The following is a 17,479-nucleotide window of genomic DNA, read 5'->3' on the forward strand; positions in this document are numbered from 1 at the left end:
TCCACTGTAACATGTGGTTTGGCTCTCAGGCTCCACATTTAAAAGGTGAAAGATGGTGGCTTGTATCCTACCCCTCTATTCAGCCCAAGTTTCAGAGCCTTCCTTGGGCCAGAGTGAGGCTTCAAAATGTGGCTGAGCCGAGGGCTAGGGTATGAGACACGGTCAGTTTATGGCATGGTAATACCAGTGCCAGGAGACAACATCAGGGGAAGGCCTCAGCCTCTAAGTCCTCCCGAGGAACTGGTTGGCCACTGCGCGAGACAGGATGCTGGACTAAGATGGGCAACTGGTCCTATCCAGCAGGGCTTTTCTTCTGTCCTTGAGAGACTCAAAGACAGATTTAAACCTCACATGGAAAATGTTCTCAGGCTCCCAGTACTGGTGCCACTTCATGCCAGCAGAGTCTTCTGTGATTCTGAATCTTTCACACTTTAGTCTCCTCATATTTAGGGTACAGGAAACAGATCAGTTTATGAACGAAAAATGTATACCTATATATCTGATTGTACAAACATGATATGTGTTGGTCATGTGTATAACTAATGATACCCGCCCCCCCCCCCAAAAAAAGCTTTTCTGTTCCCAGGCCCTAACCCTAACCTAATTCCCTGCACGCCAATTCAGACGCATTCTTGGGACTTCTGCATCACGCAAGGCCTAGCAGCAGAGACCCCAGCACCGGCAAGGGCAGCGTTGAATTGGGGGGGGAGAAAACCCCAAACACAAATCAACAGAGTTAAATCTTCCAAACTAAAATGCAAAAACCTCACAGTTGTATTACTTAACAAACACAGCAGCAAAATTAAGAGAATATATTCACAGGTGCAACCATCGACACAGCTCTAGATATCATCACTTATATATTATAACTATATTAATTTATTTGGGTTCTAATTAAATGACTTGAAAGACAGCGTGCAATTTTACAACATTAAATCTTCATTAGCAGCTGGCCAGTTCTAGTAATTAATACTGCAAATTGTGGTAAAAGGTAAAGGTCCCCTGTGCAAGCACCGGGTCTTTCCTGACCCACGGGGTGATGTCACATCCTGATATTTACTAGGCAGAGTATGTTTACGGGGTGGTTTGCCATTGCCTTCCCCAGTCATCTTCCCTTGACCTCCAGCAAGCTGGGTAGTCATTTTACCGACCCTGGAAGGATGGAAGGCTGAGACAACCTTGAGCAGGCTACCTGAAACTGACTCCCATTGGGATCGAACTCATGTCGTGAGCAGAGCTTTTGACTGCAGTACTGCAGCTTAACACTCTGCGCCACGGGGCTGACTCTTAAAACTTCCATAGCAAAATTTGTTGATTTGGACGCCTCTGCAAATGCAGATTGGTTTTAAGCATGTTTACTCATAAGCGAGTTCGACTGAGTTTCGACTGAAATTATTGGCTACAAAGTACGTTTCGAACTGTATTTGTGCACCCAGATTTCCTCGGACTCACTGTCTGTGTTCAGTGAGATTATTCCCAGGTAAATATACACAGGATTGCTGCAGGATTACTAGTAGGGTTGCCAGGTTGTTCTCCGCCATTGGCTGGTGGCCGCAATTGGGGGGCGCACAATGTGTGCAACACACCGATGTCACTTTTGGGTTTACCTGGAAGCAACACGGACACTCTAGCAATCACCTCCAAAACTCAATGAGTTTCGGAGATGATTTCTAGAGCATCCACGTCATTTCCAGGTAAACCCGGAAGTGACATCAGTATGTTGCACAGGTTACGCATGCGCCGTTCACGGGGGGCCCCTCTGCTGGGCCTCTTTCACCCGCTGACCTGCTGAGGGTTGGCGTGCAGCCCGGTGGATTGGTGGGCTTTTGCCGGGCAGTTGGCAAGCCTAATTTCTAGAGATCAGGACCAACTAAAATCATCTTGAGTAAGCCATAGGATTGGGTTGCGCATCACCTTTGGGTGGCTGTGCTTTACATTGAATTGTGTCAGTGGTGCACCCATGAGTGTGATCTTAAATATCTGCTACTGCTCTGCAGAGTAACGCAGTTGAATTTTGCTGGTTTTGTATTGTACTTTGGAAGAGTGCGGTCTTCGATTTGGTTTCCCTAGCAATCACAAACAATCGCGTCACAATCACTTGCCAACGCATAGGTAGTTCTTCTAGATGCCTCAAATGAGTTTCAGAAATAATTATCCACAATAACTTCTTATAGGTAAACTCGATACCAAGTTCAAGCTGTGCGTGAGAAATTGAATTTTATCCCGAGAATTTGTGCTCTAAATGCAATTTATTTGCAAAACAAAACCCACCCCAAATAAAACCCCTCACTCATGCTCAGAATTTAAGCTCAGTAATACTGCCTCTGCCTTAGCATCAGTAGGATAGCAAGTTCAAGCTGGGCGTGAGAAATTGAATTTTATCCCGAGAATTTGTGCTCTAAATGCAATTTATTTGCCAAAAAAAATACCCCAAATAAAACCCCTCACTCATGCTCAGAATTTCTATAGTAAAACCAAGAGATCCTTTCAGGAATAATTTTGAGTTAAGCTCAGCAATACTGCCTCTGCCTTAGCGTCTGTAGGATGCCAAGTTCAAGCTGTGCATGGGAAACTGAATTTTATCCCGAGAATTTGTGCTCGAAACGCAGTTTATTTGCAAAAAACAAAAAAAACAAATAAAACCTCTCACTCATGCTCAGAATTTCAGCAATAAACCAAGAGATCCTTTCAGAAATCATTTTGAGGTAAGCTCAGCAATGCTGCCCCTGCCTTAGTGTCAGTAGCAATGCTTTGGTAGGCTCTTGGGAGTTCTGTGGAGACCTTCTTTCCAACAGGTAAAAAAGTACGTTGTTGTTAACAAGAGGCCCTTGTTTTCATGCAACAAACCTGTTGGAAAAGCCTGTTTTAGTCCATGTGGTTTTCCTTGCCTCCAAACCTTATAATTTATGTACTCCCCCCCCTTCCATTCCTTTTCTCTCTCTTGTTTTTTTTTGCACGGTTACTGTAGAATGTAGCAAAAGAGTATTGCGTTGCCCCTTAGGGCAATAGCCGTGTAGAGCAGGACGCCCCATGCATATTCCTGTTGGTACAAGTCAACCTTTCTTGTGTGATATTTTTCAGAGGGGCTTCTGAACAATGCCAGGGATACAAGTGTCATGGATACTCTACCACTGAATGGTAACCACGGCAATAGCTACAGCATTGCCAGCAGCGAGTACCTGAGCAACTGTGTGCAAATCATTGACCGTAGCTATAACCACAGTGAGACTGCCTTAGAGAAAAAGATTCTGAAAGAACTCACTTCCAACTACATACCTTCCTACCTGAACAACCACGAGTGCTCCAGCGAACAGAGCAGGAACCTGATGAACAAGTTGGTCAACAACCTCGGCGGCGGGAGCAAGGACGACGCCATCGTCCTCGACGACGCCACCTCCTTCAGCCAAGAAGAGAGCCTGGGCCTGGAACTCATCCATGAGGAATCGGACGCCCCGTTGCTCCCCCCGAGGGTTTATTCTGCAGAGAACCACCAGCCTCTCCATTACAGCCGGAGACGGATTCCGCAAGACAACAGCGAGAGTTTTTTCCCCTTGCTAACCAATGAGCACACAGAAGATCTCCAGTCACCCAATAGGGACTCTCTTTATACTAGTATGCCTGTGTTGGCTGGCATGCCGGTCGCGGAAAGCATCGCCGCCAGCACTCAGACCGACCCTCCGTCAGCCAAAAGTAGCGATGTTGACGACGTGTACTACAAGAGCATGCCAAACCTGGGCTCCAGAAACCACGTCCAACAGCTAAACACTTACTACCAGCTGGGGCGAGGCAGCAGTGACGGATTTATAGTCCCGCCAAACAAGGATGGGACCCCATCGGAAGAAACCTCCAAAGGACCAGCTCACTTGGTCACTAGTCTATAGAAGGTGAAGCGAAATGTTTGGACAAAACAAACGCTCCTCGCCCAGCGCTCGGATTACTGTTCAGAGTCAAATCAAAGCGGTGGTAATATTGTGTATTCTCCCACTTCATTCTGTTCGAAACGACAAACAATTCTCATACCTTTTTAATAGGATTTCTAGGCACGCCCAGGAAGAATGCTAATGGCTGTGATCCCCCCCTCTCCTGTCCCCCCCCCCCGTCCCCTACCCCCACCTCAGAGAGACTTCAGGAAGCGGATGAAGGGATGCGACAGAAAAAAATAAAATGGCCCACTGCGGGGGCCGTCTGAAATTATACTGTGTTTGTTTAAGCATCTTTGGATGCGCTCTTCCTCTTATTACCAAGGACCTGATTTCCACAAGGCCAAACGTGCATTTGCGACGACTTAGCGACGATGCATCTAGATTGGAGTGCTGCACAAAACCGAAGCAAAAATAGCAAAAAAAACTGTTTATTCCGAATCTGTATCACATAATAGTTTTTTGGTCTCTCACCATTTGATTTCGCCGCAGCTCACTTAAGCTGTGGCGCAAACCTTAACGAAATAGAAGGGAAGTCTGTAACTGTATGCTACACAGCATCTTTTTTATGTTTTGCTGTATTAACTGATGATAATTCTAATGGCAGAGGGGGGGAAAGGAACAATTCCTATGTAATGTACAGATATTAGCATTGCACATATAGTCTGCTTTTTGTTCCGCCAGAACTTGCGTCCTTGTTAATGTAGTGGGGGAAAACAAACAAACAAAACTTTTTTTCTGTTGTGCTGGTCTCGCAAGGTTGTCTACCAGTAGGAGCAAGATTTTTCATACCTTTTTTGCCATTTTCCATTAAAAAAATTGTTTTTCACCAGGCAAAAGAAAAAAATTCACTCGATAAAGATCCTCCCCCCCCGTATTGATTCAGAGACACCATTCTTCAGTAGTCTAAGATATATTTTTTCCCTAACTCTGTATTTCTTTATGAATTTGCCAACTGAACATTTTGCAAATTAGAGACCTGGACAAACTTTTATGTTTACAGTGCACAACCGGTGAGAAAGTGCGGCGTCCGTCTGTGGCATGCACCCTTTCTCCAAGGCATCTGTTACCCTTCTAAGAGGTGGGAAATCCTTAGGATAACCATTGGGACTTCTGCATTTGAACACACTGTCCTCTGCAGGCGTCAAAATGTGGTCCCTGAGCTAGGAACTTGTACTGCAGAGGTTAAATAAAAATCGACTGACTCAGCAAAGATGAAAAAGAAAAACCTATTTTGAGTGGTTTGAAAAAAAATCCTTCCATTATTTTCCTAACAGGAAATGTATTTATTTGACAAGATTTAAGGTAATGTAGGCCTTCCCAGGAGGTAAATTAGCAGCACAGATTCTACTTTTTTTTAATTTATGATGCATTTTGTATGGTCGCCAAGTTGAATGACCTCATTACTAATATTTGTTGTAAAAGTGAAATTTGTTTGCCAACCAATAAACAACTGATTAAGATTTAGAAGGAACTGTTATGTATCTCCTGTGCTATCAGTCTCTTCTGATTTCTCTCCCTCTTGCCGGTTTGAGCAAAAGCGATTCAGCTCTCTTCCCCCCACCCCCGGCTGAAGGTAGCTATGCAAATAAAAGGATAATTCAGCACAGAATGATGCAAGAAAGATCTTGAAAATACAGGCCTTTTATGCAGGGACTTTTCCCCACGGTCACACACCCCCGCCGAATGCATCAAGGCTTCCTTTTGATTATGCATGCCTTTTCCGACCGTCAGAGGTTGCCTCGCTCTCCCCCCGCGTTTTGCCTGCATTTTCCAGATTCTGTCTAAAACGGCATCCGGAAAACACGGGCCAAACACGCGGGGAGAGCAAAGCGACCTCTGACGGTCGGAAAAGGCATGCATAATCGAAAGGAATCCCCGAAGCAGTCGGCGGGGGTGACCCCGGGGAAACGTCCCTGTATGAAAGGCCGTAGACGAAGCCGTTGGATTCTGGAGGCAGGCAAAGGACCCGTTTGGACCCGAGGACTTTGTGACTGTGGTTCTGCTTCAGCATTGGTCTTTGATGTGGACAGGATTGCATGTCTTATAAGTTGTACCTGCCCTGTGTGTAGCTTTTGCTGAGGGTGTAGCGCCACAGAGGAAAAACCAACTCCTAAGAAGCCTCTCCGAGATCCTTTGTTCTTCATTTCACTGCTCCTGGGCGGTTGATAATCGTGTTATCTGGAAAGGAGGCATCTCTCTCCCAGTTGCTTTGGTATTAGGAAGGGGGAATATAGTTCTCCATATTTCAGGAGACGATGAAATAGCGGTTCTGAGCGTATCCTCCAGGGAGAAGTTGGCAGAAAACCTCTGGTATTCCACACTCCAACCTAAGTGCTCTTTTGTTGATAACTTGCTTGCAGGATTTTGAAAAATAAAAATAAAGTCCACCAGTTTTATTTGATGTTTATTTGTTGAGATAGAAGCCTGAGCAGGCTTTTCTGGTAGATAAAGAAAATTAGGGTTGCCAACCTCCAGGTACTAGCGGGAGATCTCCTGCTATCACAAGTGATCTCCAGCCGATAGAGATCAGTTCCCCTGGAGAAAATGGCCGCTTTGGCAATTGGACTCTATGGCCTTGAAGTCCCTCCCCTCCTGAAACCCCGCCCTCCTCAGGCTCCGACCCTAAAACCTCCTGCCGGTGGCAATGAAGGACCTGGCAACCCTAAAAAAAACACATAATTGCAAATAAATCAACGAAGCAGAAATAGGCTGATTTCTAGTTAATATGAAATTATTCCGATGCCCCCTTCGGGATAGCTGTGTGCCAAAGTCATCTCTGGCTCTAGGAGTAGGGTTGCCAACCTCCAGGTTGTAGCTGGAGATCTCCCACTATTACAACTGATTTCCAGCCGATAGAGATCAGTTCACCTGGATAAACTGGCTGCTCTGGCAATTGGACTCTATGGCATTGAAGTCCCTCCCCTCCTTAACCCTGCCCTCCTCAGGCTCTGCCCCCCAAATCTCCCGCCAATAGCAAAGAAGGACCTGGCAACCCTATTTTTAGCCCTATGCAAATGACAATCAAGTGAAGGCACTTTGTGAAACCAACCCATCATTGTGCGATACGGTTGCCATCCTCCAGGCTACACAGATTAGCTCCCCTGGAGGAAATGGACACTTCAGAGGGTAGACCCTATGAAATAATATACCCTCCCATCCCCAAACTCCGCCTTCTCCAGGCGCTGCCCCCATATCGCCAGGAATTCCCCAAGCAAGAACAGGCAACCTTGTGGTGCGGAGATCGGGATCAGCACAAATCCTGCTCCCCGTTTCCATACGTTGATTATCAGCCACACAGGGCTATTCTTGGTACAGTTGTTTCTATTACAGGTGTGTCTTCAGGTCTACTCAGAGTAGGGCAGATGTACTGAAAGCAGCGAACACAGCCAAAGTGAGGCAGGAAACTGCAGAACATCTAAGCGAAATCTGCAAAGCGTGTCCCGACGCGACGTGTGTTCTGGAACCCTTTCTTCTCCAGGATTATTTGACAAATAGGTAGGAGTTAGAAATGGACTGATAATTGTGGGGAGGGTTGCCAGCCTCCAGGTGGTGGCAGGAGATATCCTGCTATTACAACTGATCTCCCGCTGATAGAGCTCAGTTCACCTGGCGAAAATGGCCGCTTTGGCAATTGGACTCTATGGCATTGAAGCCCCTCCCCAAACCCCTCCCCCTCAGGCTCCGCCCCAAAAACCTCCCACCAGTGGCAAAGAGGGACTTGGCAACCCTACTTCAATGCCATAGAGTCCAACTGACAAAGCGGCCATTTTCTCCATCATCATCATCATCATTAACCTTTATTGGCATGCCAAGGAACAAAAATAAAACAACAATATACCTCCGAAGGACAATACATATAATTCACAATTCGGGTTAATAAAACTTTTCTTGTTCTTTAAGAACTCCTGTAAGAAATTCAGCCAAAGTAGCCGTAAATTTTCTCCAGTTGTACTGATCTCTATTGGCTGGAGATCAGTTGTAATAGCAGGAGATCTCCAGCTAGTACCTGGAGGTTGGCAACCCTAGGCCAGCATGGTGTAGTGGTTAAGAGCGGAGAACCGGGTTTGATTCCCCACTCCTCCACATAAGCGGCGGACTCTAATCTGGTGAACCGGGTTGGTTTCCCCACTCCTCCACATGAAGCCAGCTGGGTGACCTCGGGCTAGTCACAGTTCTCTCCGAAATCTCTCAGCCCCACCTACCTCACAAGGTGTCTGTTATGGGGAGAGGAAGGGAAGGAGATCGTAAGCCGGTTTGATTCTCCTTAAAAGGTAGAGAAAATCGGCATATAAAAACCAACTCTTCTTCTTCTTCAGCCGGAGGAACTGAACGTAGGTTATCTTTTCAGCAGCTAACCTCCTGGAAAAGAAGCATGTGATGGGGAGGGGCTGTGGCTCAGCGGGAGAGCATTTGCTTGGCATGCAGAAGGTCCCAGGTTCAATCCCCGGCATCTCCAGTTCAAGGGACTAGGCAAGGAGGTGATGTGAAAGAACCCTGCCTGAGACCCTGGAGAGCCGCCGTATTGTCTGAGTAGACAATACTGACTTCGATGGACCGAGGGTCTGATTCGGTATAAGGCAGCTTCATATGTTCATATGTTCACGCGCGCCATGTTTCTTTTTCTTTTCTGCACAAGTCTGATGGCTGTAATTTAAACAATACACACATTCCCCCCCCCCCTCTAGCAGCAGCCATATTTTTTAAACTGTGCTGTTACCCTGGGCTGCCGTACAGGAACATATTACAATAAGCTCACGGCAAGGGAAGCGCTGGACGAGGTTTGCAAATCGTACACCCAAAGCTGGCGTTTTATCCGGGGCTCGCGTGACGCCTCGAGTCCGCCAATTAGCCCCGCCAACGAGCCAGCCGTTGGTGCACACGCTTATCGAGAGAGCCGTTGCGGAGAACGCGTCGCCTCCTGAATGTTAATCACATCTAAAGGGTTTCGAGACATCTGATCATGAACGGTGAAATCTCCCTCACCCGAGACAGTAAAACAAAGCCCTTTTGGGTTTAATTAAAGCAGTGGTTCCCAAACATTTTGGGCCAACCCCCCCTTGGTTCCACAAACTCAAACCCAGCGCCCCCTACCCTAATAAAAAGCATTAATCAAAATAGGGGTTTGCATGACTCACTAAAGAACATAAAAGGTAAAGGTCCCCTGTGCAAGCACCGGGTCATTCCTGACCCATGGGGTGACATCACATCTCGACGTTTACTAGGCAGACTTTGTTTGTGGGGTGGTTTGCCAGTGCCTTCCCCAGTCATCTTCCCTTTACCCCCAGAAAGCTGGGTACTCATTTTACCGACCTCGGAAGGATGGAAGGCTGAGTCAACCTTGAGCCGGCTACCTGAAACCAACTTCCGTCGGGATCGAACTCAGAAAGAACATAATAACAATAAAATTTCAAAACAGTAACAATTAATTGCACATCTATTCAAAAACCAATTGAAACTTTTTAGCTGAAATTTATTCAACAGAACTGATGAACTTGACCCAGTGGTACCAGCTCTTCAAAGTCTGGGGGGGAAACTCTGATAGTTTACACCAAATTTGCCAGCATGGTGCCATAGCTTGATCAATTGGAAATTAGTGAAGAACACAGTTGAAGGGGCCCACCTCTAGCGCCCCCCTGCTGCCCCCTTGCCTCTTAGTGCCCCCCTAGGTAATCCCATTGCCCCCCAGGGGGTGGTACTGCCCACTTTGGGAACCACTGAATTAAAGCAACCCCACTACACAGGCAGCTCCTCTTGGGGAAATTAAAAAGCAGCAACTCTCAACTTTCTTTGAGAGTTGGTCTGCCGATACAGTTGGTCTGTGCTTTGCATGCAGAAGGACCCAGGTTCAATCCCTGGCATCTCCCATTAGAAGGAGCAGGCAGGGGATGATGTGAAAGAGCTCAGCCTGAAACCCTGGAGAGCTGCTGCCAGTCTGAGTAGACAATACTGACCTTGACGGACCAAGGGTCTGATTCCATAGAAAGGAGCTTCATATGAGAGCCAGCATGGTGTAGTGGTTAAGAGCGGTGGTTTGGAGCGGTGGACTCTGATCTGGAGAACCAGGTTTGATTTCCCACTCCTCCACATGACTGGCGGAGGCTAATCTGATGAACTGGATTTGTTTCCCCACTCCTACACATGAAGCCCTATGCTCTCAGCCCCACCTACCCCACAGGGTGTCTGTTGTGGGGAGGGGAAGGGAAAGTGATTGTAAGCCGGTTTGATTCTTCCTTAAGTGGTGAGCCTAATTTCAATGGACAAGGAGGATCTAAACCTATAACAGCATTTAAACCTGTGATCTCCCACCTCCAATGTGAACTGTTATCAATCGAGAGCTGTTTTCTTAGGGGAGGGGTGAGCTCTTTTCCTAGGCCAGGCATTACTTAGGCCAAGGCTCAGTTCATGTCTGTAGCAGCAAACTGGTTGCCCCGGAGTGCCAAACCTGGTGCATGCTGGGATTTCTGCATTTAGCGAACGTAGTGATATCTCAAGCTCAATTTTCAGGTGCGTGGGAACCCGAACTGGAGCATGACTTCAGGGAGACTTTTAATTTCTCTCTGTCTTCCCGCTCTGAATCAGGCCCCTGCACTAGCGTCCCCAGCCTCCAGGTAGGACTTTGCATTCCCACCTACACAGGAGTACGCTACGTAGCAGCCAGTGTTGGTCCCTGAGGAAGACTTTGGTTGAAACAGGGCGTTATCCGGACCCCTGTAGCCTGATGCCCAATGAACGGGCATAGTTTCAGGGGTCGTGCAGGTTACTCAACCTTTTGAGGATCTTGGAAAGCTACACCGTTACAATGCAATAGTGGCTGATCTAGAAGAACTTCACAGCATCTTTTCTTCGGAATAACCTTTTTGACTTGGAAGTCTGGATACTAAAATATAAGGACTTTGGCACCAAATAATAATTTAGAATAAGTAGAAAAATTGTTCGTTATTATGTGTATGTATGACCTGGAATGTAGTGATAAGCAGTGACAATATAACTGCAATTCATAAACCTTTGGCATTCTGCTGCTGGTATTTTGTTTAAGCATACTTTACAGCAGGCTAGCGTTTGTTATCTCCCTAACCTCCAGGTAGTGGCAGGAGATCTCCTGCTATTACCACTGATCTCCAGCCGATAGAGATCGGTTCCCCTGGAGAAAATGGCCGCTTTGGCAATTGGACTCTACAGCATTGAAGTCCCTCCCCAAACCCCTCTCTCCTCAGGCTCCGCCCCAAAAACCTCCTGCCAGTGGCGGGAGTTGCTTACAATCCCTTCTCCTCCCCACAACAGACACCCTGTGAGATAGGTGGGGCTGAGAGAGTTCAGAGAGAACTGTGACTGGCCCAAGGTCACGCAGCAGGCTTCATGTGGAGGAGTGGGGAAACAAACCCAGTTCACCAGATTAGAGTCTGCCACTCAGGTGGAGGAGTGGGGAATCAAACCCGGTTCTCCAGATTAGAGTCAACCGCTCTTAACCACTACACCACACTATAATTAGTTTACAAAACCTGTTTTAGAAGCCAGTGCTGGATATGCTGTTTCAGAATAGGTCAATAAAATGCTCGTCTTTCTGGTATGCTTAAATTGGGGGCAGGTGGGAGAAGAGTTCCCAGGCAACAGTCTTGGGTACGTGAACGTTACAAATGGGTAAGTATTCCTGTTTTAATCTCAGAAACGTTGGAGGATTGTGGTTGTGGGGTGGGGCAGAGGAGACTTCCGAGGGAAGAAACGCAAGCATTATGTCTTCCTAGCTGACAGTGTGACCCCCTCACTGGCAGTCTTTAAAGAGTGGTTGGATGAACACTTGTCAGGGATGCTTTAGGCTGATCCTGCATTGAGCTGGGGGTTGGACTAGATGGCCTGTATGGCCCCTTCCAACCCTTTGATTCCATGATTCTATGATTCAACAATAGTAATTGCAAGAAGGAAGGAAAGTCAGTAGTGGGCAGAGGGTATACTTTTGATTATGATTTGGGTAGTGAGAATAGGGTTAAGGGATGGGGAGGGGCTGTGGCTCAGTGGAAGAGCTTCTGATTGGCATGCAGAAGGTCCCAGGTTCAATCCCCAGCATCTCCAGTTTAAAGGACCAGGGAGTAGGTGATGGGAAGGACCTCTGTCTGAGACCATGGGGAGCCGCTGCCAGTCTGAGCGGACAATACTGACCTCCCTGAACCAAAGGTCTGATTCAGTAGAAGGCAGATTCATGTGTAATCATGTGTGATGTTCTTCAGAACTTTCATGTCAAAAGCAAAAGTACCCAGACATTTCCTTTTATTTATTTCTCCGACGCCCCAGTCCCCAATTAGTTATAACCTGGCCGAGTGTGTGTGTGTGTGTTAGGTTCTGAGCATTTGCTTTTTAAATACTTCTTAAACTAACTTAAAACCTGCAAGATGGAGAAGAGAACCATATCCTTGAGACTTTTGCTTGTGGACATTATTGGGATTTTAAGGCAGTGTCTTTGACTGGATCGTGGCCAAGGTATCAATTTTAAAGGACAAAAATGCAGTTATTAAAGAGCTAATGTTCAGCATGAGTGGCGGAGAACGGCAAAGGATTTGACGCTGTGTCAGCAGTTACTGTCAAAGATGTGAATGCCCTTCTCTAGGAGATGGCTACAGATACCTCATTTGCAGTGCAATCCTGTGCAGAGTTTATCCAGTCTGAGCCCATTTATTTTGGTGGGCTTAGACTAGGGTTGCCAGTAGGGGTGTGCAAAAAAACAAATTGGGTAAATTTCAGGTTCGGGTTTATTGGGCCCGATTTTTTTCGAGAAACCCGAAATAAGCCGAATTCCCATACCGGTAAATATGAGGATTCAGCTTTCTTTTAGGTTTCCCGGGAAAATTCAGCCCATTAAAGCCTATGGGGACTTTTCGCAGCTTTTCACGGCTCCTGAGGGGCATTTATGCAGGCAGAGGTCCCAAATTTTCAGGGTAGCTTGAAGGTACTCTCCTTGCAAGAACCCCCAAGTTTGGTGTAGATTAGGTTCCAAAGTTATGGGGTCTGGAACTGGTCGCCCCCATCCTCCTCCACAGAGAAGAAATAGTGAAGTGGCTGTGGTCAGATTCTCTATTGCGAACTTGACAATGCTTTTCTATGAGACTTTGCAATGCTTTTGTATGGGGGGCGACCTCTTCCAGACCACATAAAACCAGACCCCTTGACCCTATCTTCACCAACCTTGGGGGTTCTTGCAAGGAGAGTCCCTTCAAGCTACCCTGAAAATTTGGGACCTCTACCTCCAAAAATGCCCCCCAGGAGCTTCGAAAAAAATCGCCATAGACTTTCCCATAGCTTTGCATGGGCCCAGGCCAAAAAAAATGGCCCATTGAAAGCTATGGGAGGACAGGTCTAAGTTCTAGTGGAAAAGCAGAGACAAGCACAGACCAATGCCTCCCTCCCCAATAACTCACACAAGCCCTACCTACACCACCAGACACCAACCCAATCCAACAGCACAAGAAACCACATAGATAAGTCTAATGATGAAACACAGCACACCACAACAAAATCAGAAATGGGGCCCCTTTTGCCATCCCATCCCATACAAAGCCTACACTATGCACTGGGCGGAGGCCAGACACCAGCACCCGGGCATGCTCTGCCAGCACATGCCCCACAAAACCCATGTCCAGCCACATGTAGAAAGATGTAGACAAGCTGGAACGTGTCCAGAGGAGGGGCAACAAAGATGGTGAGGGTTCTGGAGACCAAGTCCTATGAGGAAAGGTTGAAGGAGCTGGGTATGTTTAGCCTGAAGAGAAGAAGACTGAGAGGGGATATGAGAACCATCTTCAAGTACTTGAAGGGCTGTCCTATGGAGGAGGGTGCCGAGTTGTTTTCTGTTGCCCCAGAAGTTTGGACCAGAACCAACGGGTTAAAATTAAATCAGAAGAGTTTCCATCTAGACATTAGGAAGAATTTTCTAACAGTTAGAGCGGTTCCTCGGTGGAACAGGCTCAAACTCTCTCAAACCTCTAAGGAATGACCTGATCTTTCTTTGGCCAAGTACAGAGAAGTCTGAAAATAATTCCAACTTCTGTGATTGGCCAAAGACCACTGTTGTTCCTGACCTGGCCAATGAGAATTCATGGCCCTCCTCCCTCCCCCAAATTAGATTGTCCTCCCTTGCAAAAAATCAAGGTAGGCTGCAGCAATAAGCAAGGAAATAACTCCCCTTCCAAAAAAAAAAAAAAGCCAGGGGAAAAGCCGATTCCCATTTCCTGTGGGGGAACTGATCTCTCAAGACTGGAGATCAGTATTAATTCCTGGAGGTTGGCAACCCTACTCCTTAGGATTGCTCCCTTGGTTCAAGGTATCTTTTCAGAGATATTGTGGGCATTTGAATTTGATCTGGGGATTTTCTGCCTTTACTGAGAAAGAGGAGCACTCATTTGTGTTCGCTGTTTACAGAAACAGTAAAAACCATTTAATGTGGCTTCCCACAATTCCCTGGCATACTGAAAGTTTTACAGTTTCTTGGTTTGTGTTATGAATAAACTCAGAAACTACTGATGGACTCCTGGAGAGTCATAAGAGATTTTCCTTTCTTTTACAACAAAAAAAGTGTAATTTTCATCTGTTTCTGTCTTCCCAACTTCAGTGGTAGGGTTGCCAGGTCCCTCTTCCCCACCAGCGGGAGGTTTTTGGGGTGGAGCCTGAGGAGGGCAGGGTTTGGGGAGGTGAGGGGCTTCCATGCTATAGAGTCCAATTGCCATTTTCTCCAGGTGAACTGTAATAGCAGGAGATCTCCAGCTAGTACCTGGAGGCTGGCAACCCTATGCAGTGGGGACAGAGGCGTATCGCAATACCTGTTCATTACTGACATCAGCCAGATCAATAGATAGGTAGGACATGCTTACTCATGTGTAGGGTTGGTTTGCTTATCAAGCACATGTGGGACATACGGTGGGAGGGGACACTGGTGTACTGCAGGGCCTCGACTCACTCCCTAGCATCTGCAGCATGGGAGGGGACTGCCCTTGCCAGTAGAGTTGCCAGTAGAGTTCACCACCAGCGGGAGGTTTTGGGGGTGGAGCCTAAGGAGGGCGGGGTTTGGCGAGGGGAGGGACTTCAATGCCATAGAGTCCAATGGCCAAAGCAGCCATTTTCTTCAGGTGAACTGATCTCTATCGGCTGGAGATCGGTTGTAATAGCAGGAGATCTCCAGCTAGTACCTGGAGGTTGGCAACCCTACTCCCCAGCCAGTCACATACTGCCACCAATACAGCAACTGTACAGGCTCCAGAAACCTTGTTGGCGTAACAAAATATTTTGAAGTACCCCTCGATCCTGCACCAGAAGTTCAGGGCCAAACAAAACACATCGGGTGTTTTCACACATGCTGAATAATGCACTTTCAATCCATTTTCAATGCACTTTAATGATCGTTTGCAAGTGGATTTTGCCGTTTCATGCAGTAAAATCCAGTTTCAAAGTGCATCGAAAGTGGATTGAAAGTGCAGTCGATAGAGATCAGTTCACCTGGAGGAAATGGCTGCTTTGGCAACTGGACTCTATGGCATTGAAGTTCCTCCCCTTCCCAAACCCTGCCCTCCTCAGGCTCCACCCCCCCCCCCAAATCTCCAGGTATTTCCCAACCCGGAGCTAGCAGCCCTGTCTCTACTGCATCACATCCTCACAGAGATTCCTCCCCAAACTCCACCGGCAAATCTCCAGGAATTTCCCAATCCAGAGTTGATAACCTTCCATAAAACTGTCTTCAGTTAGCTGTTTGCGGACAACAGACAAGAGGGTAGGCCTACATGTAAAGCATTTAAGAACATAAGAACATAAGAAAAGCCCTGCTGGATCAGACTAAGGCCCATCAAGTCCAGCCGTCAGTTCACACAGGGGCCAACCAGGTGCCTCTAGGAAGCCCTCAAACAAGCCGACTGCAGCAGCAGCATCCTGCCTGGGTTCCATGGCACCCAATATAATAGGGATGCTCCTCTGATCCTGGAGAGAGAGAATAGGTATGCATCATGACTCCTATCCATTTTGACAAGTAGCCATGAATACCCTTCTCCTCCATGAACATGTCCACTCCCCTCTTCAAGCCTTCCAAGTTGGCAGCCATCACCACATCCTGGGGCAGGGAGTTCCCCAATTTAACTATGCATTTTTTAAAAAGAAAAACCCCTCACAGCCACCTACGTTATTCACACCCGAAAATGAAAATATTTTCCCCTTGCAATTAAATTTTAAAGGTATGTTTGCAAAAAAAAGATTGAATAACCATCAAAATATTTCTGTTTTCTGGGAGAAAAATGTAAACACCTCAGTGTGATAGAGGGAACCCTCGGCTTCCCAGGCACTAGTCACATAACGTACAATTTAGGCAATAATAAAATCACTTAGCAACCCACCATGAGAATGGTGCACTGGGGGGGAAATAAATCCGAATGGTTTATCTTTATTCAGGTTGCATTTTCCGCCGTATAGAATTTTCCTTTTTTTGTTTTGTTCCTTCTATGCTTTGTACAAACACCTGTGAAAACCTAAGGTGAAACCTCAATAAAAGAAGATCGGTAAACATCAGATCGGTAAAAAGCAGTAATGAGGCACTGGGTTTATTGTGGTTTGGAAGGAAAGATTTGTGCGGTTTGTTTTTGCAGGTGTTTGTTTAAAACACAAAAACAAAATAGGGTTGCCGGCAGGAGGGTTAGAGGGCGGGGATATGGGGGCGTGACATTAAGGTTGCCAATCTCCAGGAGTTTGGCAGTTGTACTCTATAGCATTGAAGTCCCTCCCCAAACCCCGCCTTCTCCAGGCTTCACCTCCAAAATCTCCAGGTATTTCCCAACCCAGAGCTGGCAACCTTAGTTTGAGTTTCTGTCCTCCTTAGGGTTGCCAACCTCCAGGTAGTAGCTGGAGATCTCCTACTATTGCAACTGCTGTCCAACCGATAGAGATCAGTTCACCTGAACAAAAGGGCCGCTTTGGCCATTGGACTCTATGGCATTGAAGCCCCTCCCCTCTCCAAACCCTGCCCTCCTCAGGCCCGACCCCCAAAATCTCCAGGTATTTCCCAACCCATAGCTGGCAACCCTACGTGACATTGACTGCGTCCCTACATCACTTCCGAGGAAAACCCAGAAGTGCCACAGGGTAGCTCTAGGAAGTGTCAAAAACTCTATGGTTTTCCAGGGAACTAGCAATCCAACCGATATAGCTAGTTTTTCTTATTTTTCTTCCACAACTGCTCTGAGCAGCAGCAGGCAACAAAGGCTAGCAGCATAGGGTTGCCAACCGCCAGGTACTAGCTGGAGATCTCCTGCTATTACAACTGATCTCCAGCCGATAGAGATCAGCTCACCTGGAGAAAATGGCCACTTTGGCAATTCGACTCTATGGCATTGAAGCCCCTCCCCTAACCCCGCCCTCCTCAGGCTCCGCCCCAAAAAGCTCCCGCCAGTGGTGAAGAGGAACCTGGCAACCCTATACCAGCAGGAAACCTCCCTTCATAACAGGGGCCTGGCATCCCTACCTGAATATAGTTTGAATGAAGAAATGAGAGACTCTGTTGAAGACCTCAGTCTCACTAAAATGATGAACCTGGG

General features: G+C 47.0%; 1 protein-coding gene across 9 annotated transcripts in view; it reads left to right on the forward strand.

Moving 5' to 3' along the window:
- Positions 1 to 17,479, forward strand: part of ADGRL3 (adhesion G protein-coupled receptor L3) — a 496,674-nt gene that overhangs the window by 468,249 nt on the left and 10,946 nt on the right. For 5 of the 9 annotated variants that reach the window (XM_056849196.1, XM_056849197.1, XM_056849199.1 and 2 more), the window contains one exon: positions 3,082 to 4,710. The exons of 2 other annotated variants lie outside the window; for them this stretch is intronic. In XM_056849196.1, the coding sequence (XP_056705174.1) occupies positions 3,082 to 3,881 (800 nt within the window). In that variant the 3' untranslated portion in view covers positions 3,882 to 4,710. Of the gene's footprint in view, positions 1 to 3,081; positions 4,711 to 17,479 lie in introns of those variants that run through there. 2 more of the 9 variants (XM_056849201.1, XM_056849202.1) reach the window with 1 other exon arrangement.

The sequence above is a fragment of the Euleptes europaea genome, chromosome 4 (genome assembly GCF_029931775.1).
Source record: "Euleptes europaea isolate rEulEur1 chromosome 4, rEulEur1.hap1, whole genome shotgun sequence".
In the NCBI taxonomy this organism is placed as follows: domain Eukaryota; kingdom Metazoa; phylum Chordata; class Lepidosauria; order Squamata; family Sphaerodactylidae; genus Euleptes; species Euleptes europaea.